The following is a 13,820-nucleotide window of genomic DNA, read 5'->3' as shown; positions in this document are numbered from 1 at the left end:
TGGGGACAAACCAAGATTGACTAAACCAAAACCATTGCCACTTTGTCCAAAGATACAGCAGAGCCATCCCCATTGCAAGATCCAAGCCCATTCTCATTAGCATAGCAGCAAGCACTCTGGGAAAGGAAGTACTGGTCCAGAGGTCAGATGTCTTAGTAAATGACTAAGCAGGGGAATTTGTCAGGATGGAATTACTTAATTTCTTAGTTAATTCACAAAATTTGCTAGGCATTTATCGTGTGCCCAGCCCTGTGCTAGGCAGGGTTGGGGATACTGCAGAGACTGAGACAGCCCCAGGCTCCCCCCCTCCTAAGGTTCACAGTCCAGTGGGGAACACAGACCTACCTGTTCATAGTCAGGGATGATCTAAATTGGACAGGGTTGGGGGAGCCCATGGGACTTGAGGGGCCCAGTGGAGGCCCCTAACCTGACCTGGAGGTCCGGAGACTTCTTGGAGGGGAGGACAGCTAAGCTGAGCCTTAGAGGGTAAACAGACAGCATAGAAGGGAATAGAAAAAGGCTGAGTCTAATGAAATAGTGAGTGCAAACAGCTGTGAGTGGGGAGAGGGCTTGATACATTGAGGGAGCTAGAGGTTCACAGGTGCGAGAACAAAAGGTGTGAAGAGAGAGGTTACCAGGGAACTGATTCGGCAGGCTGAAATTCCAGACTAAGAGTTTAGATCTTCTCTTGAGGGTACTGGGGAGCTCTGGCAGGTTTTGAGCATAAGAAGGTCAGGGACAGGTTTGTGCTTTAGGTAGACTCCTCTAGCTGCCAGGTTGAGGGAAGCTGGGAGAGGAAGGGGGCAAGGATAAGGCAGAAGATCAGAGACGAGGCTAGGGTGAGGACACTGAGGTGTGAGGGGGAGCCTGGAAGAGGACCAGGGCTGTGGGATAGAGAGGAGCGGAAGGATTAGAACAGACAGGACTTGGTGAGTAGCTGACTTGGGAAAGACAGCACAGGGCAGTGGTAAATAGCATGGGCCAGAGGTCTGAGAGCCCTGGGGCTGGAGGCTTCCCAAAGCTGGGTGACCTTGGACAAGAGACTTCATCTTTCTGAACCTCAGTTTCCTCAGCTGCAGAATGGGCTGAGGGGAGTCAGTGAGCTAGTACACGCCAGCGCTGAGCGCAGAGTAAAATGCAGTTATCACCATCTTCATTGCTGTTATTGGGGCCACCCTGTTTCCCCGCCTGGAATATTCCCCCTCTCTGCTGGCTAATCCACTCTCATCCTTCAGGTGTATATTCAGATATTACCCTGACACCCTACCTGAATTCAGATGTCCTTGTAAGATGTCCTCATAGGTTCTGTGCCTGCCTTCTCAGTAGTTATCACTTTTGTAGTTGTTAATTAAATGGTTTGTCTCCTCCACTGGACTGGGGGCACCATGAAGTCAGGGGCAGGGCTTTGTTGTCGTCATCAGTGTGTCCCCAGGACCGCTCAGTGCAGGGCCGGGCATAGAGCAACCACCCAGCAGATACTTGTTGAATGAGTGAATGAATGAATGAATGATCAAATAAATAAATATTTGCTTAGTAAGCGCATGCGTGATTAAATACATGAGTGAGTAAATGAATAAGTGAGTAGGCAAGTGAAGGGGAGGAATCCAGGATCACTCTCCAACTGTAAATATCCTAGAACAGAGACTGTAGACGAATTTTTCTTAATCTTTTGGAGTTCTTTGTTATTCGCGGAAAAAGAAAAACGTATCCACAGGGAGACTGAGATGGGGAAGAAGAAATTGCCAAGGACGTTCGCTGAGCCAACGCGCACTCCGTAACGAACGGTCTAGATAAAGGGAAGTACGACGCCCGAAAGGTGGAATTGAACCACTCTGTCGCTAGACAGCTACAGGTTTGAAGCCTGCACCCCAGACCACTGAGGATCATCCGGGCGAATAATCAATCTTCCCACAGAGCTATATAAAACCCATAAATTTCTACTTTTTTAACCTATGGTGATGTAGTTTGGAAGAGTGTGAGACTGTTGACTTCAATATCTATAAATTCTCCCAAGCTATTTATTACGGTGCATATCCTTCCAAAATGTTGAGTTTGCCTCATATGAGTTGAATCATTGTCTCTTTAGAAACTGTCTCATTTGCATAGCGCCGCGCATTCTGGGAAACGGCGCCAGGGGACCTGGTGTCCTCCCTTCTGGCTGTTAAAGGGCCAGAAGCCCCTTTTTTTTCCCAAGTAAGAAGTCCATTTTTTAAGAGAAAAGATTCATAATTCGGCATTCAGAGGCCCCTTTCCTGAAAAATCCGAATTCAAGTGGGTGGGTTCCTGCTAGAGTCTGATTTAGCCCAGCCCCGGAGGCTCCGAGGTGGCGGCTATAGGGCTGGGGCGACACCTGCTGTTCTTTTGTGGAACTTCAGCGAGCTACAGAGCCCTACGTTCTTTCACATGTTCAGGGAGCACCTACAGAGTCCCAGACGCAGTCCTAGGTTCTGGGGATGACAGAATTTCTGTCCCCATTGAGCTTCGGCCCTAGAGATCATCCGTTTTTGCATCTGCATTTTATGGCCGAGGAAAGTGAGGCGTAGAAACGGATAGTACCCTACCCTATCCACACAGCCCTTCCACTTGGGAGAACAGAACTTGTGCCATTGTAATTATATTATTACAAAAAAAGTGATCCTTATAAAAATCCAAGCCAGTGATCCTTTGACAATATCATTCCCCGACATGAAACCTTCCCAATGGCTCCCGTCTCAGAGTAAAAGTCAAAGCTCTCATCACAGCCTTACAATCCCGATGATTAGACCTTTGCACTCCTCGGACCCGATCTCCTACTCCTCTCCCGTCATATACTTGGTTTCTGGCTCACAGATCTCTTGCTGCACACATCAGGCATGCTCCCTTCTCAGGGCCATTGCGTTTGTTGGTCCCCCTGCCTGAATCTCCTTTCCTTTGCATGTTCCCATGACTCACTGCCTCTCTCTTCACTCTGGCCTCTGCTTAAATATCACCACTTAATGAAGCCTTCCCTGAGCACCCAATCTAAAATAGCAAGCCCTGTCACTCTATCCCCTTCCCCTGCTGGACTTTTCTCCATCACCCTGATCACCACCTGCCATATTCTACTTCTATTTGCTTATTGTCTGGCTGCTCCCGCTAGAATATCAGCTCCATGAAACCGTGGACTTTGTTTTGGTGGATTTTGTTTGTTTGTTTATTTGGCCGCGCCGCGAAGCTGATATGATCCTAGTTCCCTGGCCAGGAACTGAACCCAGGCCCTAGGCGGTGAGAGCACAGAGTCCTAATCACTTTGGTTCATTTCTTTGTCCCTGGTACCCAAAGAGTGCTTGAGCACTTGCCAGATGCTCACTAAATGTAGGATGAATGCAAGAATATAATCACTATCCTTCTCTGAGCCTCAGTTTCCCCATCTGGAAAACAAGACTAGTGCAACTAGGGGGAATCATAACAAGCAGTTGGATATAGAAGGCTGACATGGCACCAGGCAACTGGGAGTCACTCAATAAAGGCTGTTTCCATTTCCAACCTGTTTCCTGCCTCCAGTGGGGGTACCAAGGATGGGCTTGGGGGCTTTAGCCATTCCTGAACCCATAATCACAACCGGTCCATCTTCCTCCTTTCTTTGAGATAGACAAATGGACACTTTGCCTTATGGAAAGTATGAATAAAAGTATCTTTAGGAAATGTTGCTCTTTTATTTGGAAGTTTAAAACACTGCCCCTGCTTGGCAAATTCAGATTCAAGAGAAGCCCCCCTAAGTCCTCTTACAGTTAGCTAGCTGCTGCTAGGCAACCCCTGTATACAAAACCTGAGGCTGTAACTACTACTCATGTAACATCATTATCTATCTCCTAAAATGTGACATGCATCACAAAAGGCAAGATTTTAGGGGATGCACAAACATTTTAAATGGTAATAGTTTCATGTTTAACTGTTATCTTCTATTTCTGGCAAGCGATACTGACTTCCTTGGTGGTGGAGTAACATTTCCTTTTAAAAGACATTTGTTTGTTTTATTTTTTTTAATAAACCAATTTAAAGAAAAAATTAGGCAAATAGCAGAACAGGTGATATAAAGATCATCAAGGTCCTGAGGGCTGACTGAGGTTTGGGAAACAATGTCATAGCTAACAATGCAGCTTCTGTTTACTGGACATTTATTCTATGCCAGGCCCTGTAACAAGGGCTTTACATGTAGGTAGCTTATGGCGACAATTTTCTATTTGAGGAAATGAGCCTTCAAGAGGTGAGGTCACTTGCTCAGGGTTACGCAGCCAAAAAGTGAAGATTATTCAAATCCAGGTCTGTGGGTCTTTAGACTCCAGTCTCCTGTCTCCGCCTCCCCCAGTTTAGTTTTGGAAACTGAGGCCCAAAGAGGCCACGAGGACCTGTGCTTATTCCCAAGGCAGCCGGAATGGAGAGAAGTGGGTGGAGAGGTTGGAGAGAGAGAAAAGACATGGCTTGCTGACTGACTAGATGTGGGGGGTGAGGGAATAGGAGTCCAAGGCCATACCTGGGTCTCTGGCTGGGCGACAATGTGGGCAGGAGGGGATGTCCCTGAGTGGGAAATCAGATAGGACTAGGACAAGGTAGAGGTTTAGATATGTTTGAGGGGGGAGTCTTCCATTAGGTAGTTGGATACATGGGTCTGGGACTCAGGTGAAATGGTTGCACAGCAGGGAGAGTGTGGGGATCAACTCGTGATGTCTGCCTTGAGCACAGGCATGGAAAGTGCTGTCAAGGCTTGGATAGCCCTGGGATCAGCCAACTCTAGATGGCAGAGGGAAAGATTCTTCCTCCGCAGAGATGGGGAAGGTTCCTCCTTGAGTATCACTTACCTGCTTTTCAGTACAGGAAGGTGAAAACTGGAGAGGGCTGGAAGCACAGGAGGCCTTGGGTTTCCACAGAAGTCTTTATTACAGTGTAAATCCAAGCTCAGGCCTCCCCTGGGCCCCATGCAAAGCCCCAGCGTTGGGGCCAGTGGCATCCAGGAGACACCACCCCCTCACGGCGCCTCCAGCGGTGGGGTCCCGGAAGTGCAGGGCGTGTGCCCTATCTTGGCAACTACAAGTCCCAGCAGGCCCCGCGGCCAAGGTGCCTCGTCTTTCCAAGACTCCTAGAGCAGAGCCTCTTGGGAAATGTAGTCCTGGCCACTCAGGCAATTTGCGCAAACTCCCTGGTGTGAGCGATCCTGACACCCACTGGGAAATGGCTTGGGATGAGGCAGGGAGAGGGTGGGGATGGAAGGGAAATGGAGGAGGGCACAGGGCTACAGGGGGTGGGGGCAGGCGTCCCGCAGGCAGAGACACCCCTTTCATTCGGCTTTGGCTTTGGACCCGGAGACTGCGGCTGCTGCCGAGGCAAGGGCTCCGGTCCCTGGGATCTTAGCTCGGATCCTGAGGGAGAAACAGGTGGAGTCAAGGGGTGGGTCAAGTGACAGGATAAGTAGTATCTGAGAACTAAAAACTGGATGGAGGAACTGAGTGCCCAAGCCAGCCCCTGCCCTCCACCTACTGGCCTGCGATGGAACTGTCTCTCACCTTTTAAGAAAAGCAGGCACTCAGCCCCAGGAGATTTAGGGACAGGGAATATTGGGGGTGGGGGGAAGGAGGCGCATTCCCAAGTTTTCTCATCCCCCATCCCATCCGTCTCTACCACATGCCCTTACTTAGCTTTGATGTGGCTCAACTGATTGGTCACCAATCCCACATACTGGTCAATCTGGGCCTGGGGAGACAGGAAAGGGTGAAAGGAGAGATTAGAGGGGGTTCTTCTCCCTAATTCATTAAGAAAGCTGCTTCCTCCCCCACCCCCAGATCAGGAGTTGGGAGGAGCGGCCCACCCCTCCACCATCAACTCTAAACGTAATAAAATACCCTTGGAAGTCAGAAGTCCAAGGTGAAGTGTCAAGTCAATTGGACCACACTCTGTGTGGGAACTGAAGTCAGGTAGACACACAAGAATTTGCCAGTGGCTTTGCATCCTGGGAACTACTGTTAATCTTTGAGTGAGTGTGTGTGTGTGTGTGTGTGTGTGTGTGTGTGTGTGTGTGTGTGTGTGTGTTTAGGGGCAGTGTAAGAACAGAGGGCGTTAGTGTTGGTTGTCCAGTCCCTGAGTGGATTGATTTAAATACTAGTTTAGGGCTTCCCTGGTGGCGCAGTGGTTGAGAATCCGCCTGCCGATGCAGGGGACATGGGTTCGTGCCCCGCTCCGGGAAGATCCCACATACCACAGAGCGGCTGGGCCCGTGAGCCGTGGCCACTGAGCCTGTGTATCTGGAGCCTGTGCTCCGCAAAGGGAGAGGCCACAACAGTGAGAGGCCCGCGTACCGAAAATAAATAAATAAATACTAGTTTAATTCAGTGTTAATCGACTTTGTGAGCCTCGGTGATTCCAGCACGTGAGGGAGTTAGGACCGTCTCCCTGGCAGGAACATGTATCGTTTGGCTCTCAGCTGTGTCGGAGAATGTCAAACATGGAATGTTGGCCCATCTGCCTGTCTCTGGATAGGATATATGTCAGTTGGCCCTGGTTCTGTCAGTGTTCTGGTCTGGGATGGGTGTCAGTCAGACCCAGACTATGTGTAGGGATAGATGGCGTCAGTCTGTCTGTCTGCAAACGGAATATGTGTTTGTCAGTCTCTGGTGCCATCAGGGGAGACGGGGTATCGGTGTATCAGGAGAAGGCATTCATCTGTCTGCCTGTTTCTGGCTAGAAAGGGTGTTGTTCAGCCTCGTGCTATGTCAGGGAGAGGAGACGCTCAGGGAGAGGAGACGCCAGTGAGGCTGCCTCTCTGGAGGTAGGACGTGTCAAGGCAGACCTTGGATCATTGTTGGGGAGGAGCATCAGTCAGTCTACCTGCCTTGGGTTGGAATGTGTCAGTCAGATCCTGGCTCTGTCACGGGCCACCTATCGAAATGCCTGTCTCTGGCTGTTGAAACGTATTAGGTAGACTCTAGCTGCATGGAGGAGGGGCGGCAGGCAGACCACCTGTGCCTGGCATGTGTCAGTCAGAGCGTGATTCTGTCAGGGGTGGGAACACCAGCTTGTCCTGTCTCTGGCTGGGACATCTGTCACGGACCCTGGCTGTGTGGGTGTGGAGTTGTTTGGCCTGGGTACTGCCAACTGAGGGCCTGTTGCACTTACCTGGTGCTGCCGGTACAGCAGAGGGACTGTGAATAAACCGATCACTCCTGCGGGCACAGAGATGGGGGTCAGGACTCTCCAGGGAGATTAACAGCTCCCTGCGGAGCCCTGTCCTCCAGCAGACCCCAGCAAGCCACCTCCCCGCCCCGCCCCTCGCAGCCTTCCCAGCTCACCCAGAATGAGAAGAGTCAAACCATTGAAGATGGCACCCACGAAGGTCAAGATGTAGAAGAGAAGGGCCAGCTGAGGGTGAGGGTCAGGGTCAGCAGAGTCTATGGGATGCACCTTGGGCTGGGAACTTCCCCAGCAATGGCCTTCCTCCCCTCCTCCCCCCAGGGGCAGGGAGTTGAATGTTGGGACCCAGGAGGGAGTAGGGGGCTTCGGGGCACCTTGAGGGAATCCACGAAGTCTTCTACCAGAAAGAAATGCCGCAGCTGCGTGGCCGCAGAGACCATGCAGGAGGCAATCTGTTGGGACATGCGTTCTGTCTGCTCCCGAGTCAGGGTCAGGTCCACATCCAGGTAGGCCCTGAGAGAACAGAGGTGTGTGAGGCCACTCAGTGGGTGGATGGGACCCAGGCTGAGACAAGGGCAAGAAGTGAGGGTTGGGGAGTAAGGCCACGTGTAGCGTGCTAGGGTGGAGGTCAGGGTCAGGAGACGGGATCAAGGATTAAGGGTAAGAGGTTAGGGTCTGAGGTTATGGCTGGAAGTCAAGGGTCAGAGTCTGGTTTAATGTCAGGGTCAGGTTGGAGTCAGGAACAGGAACAGGATGGGTCAGGGCCAGGGTGAGAAGTCAGTGCCTGATCTGAGGTCATGGGTCATGACTTAGGGTCAGCGCTGAGGTCTGGACAGAGTTCAGGGTTGGGGGCCAGGCTGCGGGCTCTCACTGGAACGGGTTGGCGCCGTCCCCCCGGTGCACGGCCTGCAGCACTTTTCGGTAAACCCTGAGAGAGATGGTGCCGCAGAGCAGCAACAGGGCCACATGGGCGGCCACGGACACGATGCTAAAACGGAGGAGGCTGAGCAGGGAGACCATGAGGCCTGTGAAGACCACTCCTGACGTCCTCGTGTCCTTCCAGTACAGCAGGTCTGCCACTGTGGAGGGAGGGGGTGGCAATCAGGCTGGGGTTTGGAGCTGGCCTGGCTGACCTTTTGACCTCCTATTTCCTGTCTCGGGGCTGAAACATCATCTCTTGACACACCTGTCAGAGCCTTAACCCAATTTCCAGATTTTTATTTATCTTCTTTTATTCCACGCTTGCCTCCTGGAAAACCCAAGTTAACTGTCTGGCAAGTCCCCTCAAGCTTACTCCTGCCCATAGATAATGTGTGAACACAATTTTGGGTGAAAAATCAATCTTCTGCATCATGCATATCTCACTCTACTTTTGCTCCTAGAATTCCCTCCTAGTCAATGGGAATAGCTCTTAATTCACTCTTTTTAAGGGCTACACGATATTCCATGGTGTGGCTACACTATCATTCATTTTATTCAACCATGCAGCTATTGCCGGGTTGTTTACTTTGTTTTCTCCCCCCATCCTCTTCCCTGACAGTACTACAAGCACCAGCCTCCTGCAGATATTCTTACCTCCGGGAGGTTCTATTTCTGAGATAGAATGCCAGGGGTCGAATAGCTGGGTGGACTAATTATGTATTTTCGAATATCATAAATATTATCAGATTGCTTACTAGCAAGACTGTAACAATCCTTATTTCTATGAGCAACATGCAAGTGATCTTTTCCCAGCATCCTGCCCAACGATGGGTGTTATTGTTCTTTTAATTTTTTGCACCCTGACAGGTGTAAAGTCATATCTCCTTGATACCCCTACCAACACATACATCTAAGTCGTAAATGTATTAATAACATCATCCTCCTTCCTAGGCCCTAACTCAAACTTCCGACCCTTTTCAGAGTTGCTAAACTCACCTCCCAAGCCCAGCCTATGTCCTGATCAGTGACCTTTGGACCCCAACGTTTCATCTCACTCATCTTAACTTTTAACAGCCGTCCCTATAATCGGCTCTGCTTTGAGCCCTGAACTGACAGCCCAGTACCCTGCCATCTATTTCCAGACAGTCTCCATCCTCCCACCCTTAACTCCAATTAAACTGACCCATCCCAACCAGTCCCCCTCAGAGTCTGACTCTCCTCACTTCTGTATCTTCCCTATGCACATCCTCCCATCTACCTCTAACTAGGGTAGACCTCCCCTCAACCCCTCCCCTGCAGGCTCCCCAAAGCCTGAGCCAGTGGGGGGGGGGAGGGGCCGGGTCGCCTGAGGCGGGAGCTAAGTTTAGGCGCGCTGGGGGGAGGGTGCCTCTCAGGCAGCTGTGCCGGCCTGTACAGCTACTGAGTGACAGCACCGCCTGGGCCTGAGGCTGGGGGAGGGGGCCTCGCTGCTCTTGGGCCCCAAAGCTCCGGCTCGAGAGACAGGGGACCCCATACTCCCTCTACGCCCTCCCTAGACACCCCCGCAGCCCCTCAGCCCCAGCCTGCCGCTCCAGGGAATCTGGGACCAAGAGGAAACATCTCCCAGATTTGAGGGCGATAAAAGTGAATCTGGGTCCCTTTCCACGGTCCCCCAGCGCCCGCGTCCCAACCCGCCCCAAAAGCCCACCTTTACTCCCCATCTCGGCTCCGAGTGAGAGGCTACAGACTGCTGCTTCTCAGGGATTTTGCCCACTTCAGTGGAACCCGGAGGGAGGGAGTAAGGGGGCGGGGCCCCTTTGTACCCAGCCAATGACTCTCCATTGCGGTGGGAACAATTCCAAAACCGGGTGGCTCTCTTTGTAAACAGCCCAAAGCAGTGATGTCTATAACCTACCTATAGGAACCGTTCGTGGAGGCTGAGCATACTTTAAAGTAAGGCGGGGTCCATTTACAATTGGCCAATTCATGTGGTCAGGGAAGAGGAGAGTTTTTAAAACGCACAGAGTTTACTTTTACTTGCCCAGTGGCCACATTCAGAAAAGAGCATTATTTTTTCAGGGATTTGGCCTGTCCAAAATCAGCCTCTAGGGGGAGCACTCCAAAAGAGGGATTATTTTTTAGCAATTAGCCAGTCCTAATGCTTCTTCCAACTTCTCAGGTGGGAGGGCTAACTTCTCAAGTGGGCGGGGGAACCATTTTAAAAGAGCCAATAGCAATCTCAGGTAACGGGAAAATTTTTTTTTAAGGGTGGAGTTTACAATGTCTTGCCAGTAGCTATACCTCCGCGCTTCTCCATTCTCCTCCGTTCCTTCCCGAGGATGGTCCCTTTAAAAATCAATCCTCCACCCTCGCTGTAGTCCAAAGGAGCACGTTCCCTCATGCACTTTACCTAGAAAGTGTGGTTCCAGTGTGAATTCTGATTGGTCCGTGCTATCGAGGCACTGCCCTGTGACTGGTTCCCGCTCCAGCCGCCCCCACGGCTCTTCCTCCTCCTTCTCGTCCAGTGAGGGCTCAACTGGCCAAGAGTTTGAATCCCGAGATTGAAGTGGAGATGGAGTACGGGCCTGAGGGATCCCAGAGCCAGGGCTAGGCTGTGGAGTCAAGACCTCGGGCGGCGAGGACTGAGCGAATCCGAGTTGTAGGTCCAGTTCTGGCGCGTTAGAGAGAGAAGGCTGTGAGCTTTCACCATGGAGATGCCCTAAGGAGAGACCACCCACCCCTGGTGGCTTTGGTCCCAGCACCTGGGACATCTCACCTTTCCCAGCCTCTCCAACCTCTGATCCGTCGGGCTCTTCGTTATCCAGCGGGGTGGAGCTACTGGTGGCAGAGTCCTCCCCGGACCCTGCTCCCCGGGCCGCCCAGCCCAGTTGGTCCAGTTGGAGCCCCAGGTCCTCCAGGGGGCGCTCAGCTGGAGGGGCAGAATCGGGGTGACCACGGCGCCCGGGCTCCGGGGATTGGCTCAGGCTGGGGATGCTCTCCAAGCTGTCGCCCAGGCCAGGTTGCGGGGGCGGCTCGGGCGGCTCTCGTGGCTCCGAGACTGAGCGGCCCTGGGGCCGTGGGCGGCGAGCAGCTGAATCCCTGCGGGCCCCAGAGCCCAGCACGCCATCGAAGGCGATGTAGGAGAAGGTCAGCTCCCGGGGAGTGCCCCAGTCCTGCGATGTGGTCTCCTCCTCGTCTTCCTCTGAGAATTCCCGGGCTGTATGCAGCTCCCGAAAATCCGAGTCGTCGTTCCCTCCTGCCATGAGCAAAGGAGGGCATGAACTTCTCTGACCAAGACCCTAGCCCACTCCCCTTAACCCCTTTACCCAGTTGCGAGCCCCCTTCAAGTCCCACTCTCACACCCTCCCTCTCTGCTTACCTTCTGTGGAGTCAGGGGTAGAGGAAGCTGTAGACGGAGCTTCTTCTGCAAGAGGGAAAGAATCAAAGACTCTTAGAAGCTTAGATTGCCCGAGTTACAGAAGTAGTGTGCTACTCCTGGAAACCTGTCTGAATTAAGGAATCTTAGAGTTTTAATTACAGGACCTCTAGAATGTTCTGTATACAGACTGTAAAACCTTAGTATCCCTGCTGTCTGAAGCTCAGTCTTAGAAGTTCAAATCCAGAAATCTCGATCTTAGTGTCTTTAAATTAGGGATTTTAGGAGGCTTCAATTCATTAATTCTTTCAACAACCATTAATTGAGTGTTTAATACATGCCAGGCACTGTTTTAGATCCTGAGGATACAAATGTGAACAAAACAGATAAAATCCCTAGTCTCATAGAGCTTACACTCTATAGGGGAGATAGATAGTAACAATTAAACTTATGATGTTGGGTGCTAAGTGTGTGGAGAAAAATTAAGGTAAGGGAAGAGAAAGTACGGGGATGCTATTTCAGACAGGTTGGTAAGGAAGACTTCCCGGATGACATTTGAACAGAAACCTGAATGATGTGAGGAAACCATGTGGATATCTACGGAAGAGTCTTCCAGGCAGAGGGAAAAGCCAGTGCAAAGGCCCTGAGGCAAGCACTAAGCTTTGCATATCTGAGGAACTGAGAAGTGTGCAGATGTGACTGGAACAGGGTGACTGATGGTGAGATGGAAGGGAGATGAGGGCAGAGAGGAAAGGCGGGGTGGGGTGCGAGTGGGGAGATCACGTAGGGCCTTCCTTTGTAAGCCCAGGTAAGGACAAGATCTTAGAATGTTGGGATGATACTCTAAAATGTTGAAATAACAAATTCTCAGAATTTTGGCATGTCGACTCCCAAGACATGCAAGTGGCTAGGTCGGCGTTGCAATCCCCAGCTGTCAGAACCATAGGGGTGTGAGACAGAGAATGTTAGACAAGGACTGTTAGAGTCCTGGGCTCAGAAATCATAAGGCTCAGGCAAGGCGTTTTCAATTATGGAATTCAGCCTCTCAGAGTTAGCTTGGGGCTTTGCCTACAAGAGATGCTCAATATCGTTTGGAGATTGAAATCAGATGCCCCCCCCGCCCCCACCTCTTTTCTTCAGCTGGGAATAGGAGGCCAGGAATCAGAGACCCGGAGTGGTAAAACCTAAGGACCAAGAGTCCTAGCCCAAACCCAGGGATGTCTGTATCCCGGGGACAGGGGACTGTACAATTCGGGCGAGGTCGGGGCTGCCTCTGAGTCTGGGGAGAAAACGGAGGTGGGATGCGAAGATGGGTGATGCGGGGGAAGGGGGGAGTCAGACCCCTCTTCTCCATCGTGGCTCTACCCCTCCATTCAAATCCCCTCACCGCTGGCTGTGGCCAGCACCAGGGCGAGGGGACAGCTCCCGGAGAGCTTCCTCCTCCCCGGGCGGAGCCCCGCGGCACATTCAAGGGCCCAGAGCGCCCCCCGTCGGCTATCTCAGTGCCCCCAGCCTCTGCCCAGTCTCACTCAGGTTGTCCGGGTCAAGTCGCCCCCATCGCCGCTAGAACACGGGGGAAGGGAGAGCTTCCTTTGTCTCCTTCGCCTCCTCCCCATCTCTGCTCTCCCGCGGCCCAAGTCGGAGGGGAAACCGGGGAGGAACCCGCCCGGGCCTCTGGGCCCCACACCAGGCCTGAGCCTCCCCCTACTCACTGCAGTGGGCGAAGACCGGCAGGACCTGCCCCATGGCCCCCCTCGGGCCTGCATCGGGACCCCCGCCCACTCCGGCCACGCCGCCCTGGGCCTGGGGCCGCGAGCGCTCATCTCCGCCGCGCCCAGGACGCCGCCGCCGCCATCCTCGCTGCCTCCTCCTCCCGGGCCGCTCCAGCAGCCGCCGCCGCCGCCGCCGCCGCCGCCGCCGCCGCCGCCCTCGGTTCGGCTCAGCGGGGGCGGGCGGGGCCGTTGTGGGGCGACTGCAGCGCGGGGGCCGGGGGCGGGGCCAGAAAACGGGGGGCGGAACCTGAGGGAGGGCGAGGGGGAGGGGAAACACCCGGGAGGATGGAGGTGGGCGTGGCCTTCCTAAATAGAGGGGCGGAGCTAGGACCGTAGGCTACTTGCCGAGAAGGCCTGGAAGGCGGTCTGAAGGGCGGCGTCTAGACAGAAGAGGGCGGGACCTTTAGGGGGAGAGAAGCGGGACCGAGGTTAGCGCGAGGGGCTCCGGGAAATGATGCTGAAGGAGCCTAGGCGGAGAGGATGGGGGCGTGGATCTCAGAGTGGGTTGGGGTGGAGCTAGAGGTGGCATTGAGGGGAGGGTGTAAAGATTTTACCGCTGAGAGGTAGAGGTATAAGCCTAGATTCTCAATGGGAATGGGAAAGGGTGCGGGAAGAAACTACTCGGAAAGTTT

At 52.8% G+C, this 13,820-nt stretch overlaps 1 protein-coding gene and 1 non-coding gene across 3 annotated transcripts; both read right to left on the bottom strand.

Annotated features, from left to right (window-relative positions):
* Positions 1–1,806: 1,806 nt before the first annotated feature.
* Positions 1,807–1,893, bottom strand: TRNASTOP-UCA (transfer RNA opal suppressor (anticodon UCA)). The gene has a single exon. It is a non-coding gene; the product is annotated as a tRNA-Sec (tRNA).
* Positions 1,894–4,877: 2,984 nt separating this feature from the next.
* RTN2 (reticulon 2) lies at positions 4,878–13,338 on the bottom strand. Of its 2 annotated transcripts, XM_059045239.2 has the most exons (10): positions 13,129–13,338; positions 11,420–11,464; positions 10,817–11,296; positions 10,451–10,711; positions 8,012–8,219; positions 7,515–7,653; positions 7,299–7,368; positions 7,126–7,172; positions 5,648–5,706; positions 4,878–5,375 (listed from the first exon to the last, which is right to left on the bottom strand). In XM_059045239.2, exons 1-10 carry the CDS (start codon positions 13,160–13,162, stop codon positions 5,294–5,296), a joined length of 1,425 nt encoding a protein of 474 aa, XP_058901222.1. In that variant the 5' UTR covers positions 13,163–13,338; the 3' UTR covers positions 4,878–5,293. The 2 variants fall into 2 exon arrangements, with proteins under 2 accessions (XP_058901222.1, XP_058901223.1); XM_059045240.2 differs by lacking the exons at positions 10,451–10,711; positions 10,817–11,296; positions 11,420–11,464; positions 13,129–13,338 and adding an exon at positions 9,749–9,853.
* Positions 13,339–13,820: the final 482 nt, after the last annotated feature.

Source organism: Kogia breviceps, chromosome 18 (assembly GCF_026419965.1).
Source record: "Kogia breviceps isolate mKogBre1 chromosome 18, mKogBre1 haplotype 1, whole genome shotgun sequence".
In the NCBI taxonomy this organism is placed as follows: Eukaryota; Metazoa; Chordata; class Mammalia; order Artiodactyla; family Physeteridae; genus Kogia; species Kogia breviceps.
The sequence above is the reverse complement of the archived record's forward strand: the minus strand, read 5'-3'. Positions and strand labels throughout refer to the sequence as shown.

Bases quoted from the DNA above. Each gene is read 5' to 3' on its own strand.
- RTN2 (XM_059045239.2), bottom strand. From the start codon at position 13,162: ATGGGGCAGGTCCTGCCGGTCTTCGCCCACTGCA. The intron at 11,297-11,419 runs GTAAGCAGAGAG...TGCTCATGGCAG, and splicing joins TACCCCTGACTCCACAGAAG to GAGGGAACGACGACTCGGAT. The intron at 10,712-10,816 runs GTGAGATGTCCC...CTAACGCGCCAG, and splicing joins GGTTGGAGAGGCTGGGAAAG to AACTGGACCTACAACTCGGA.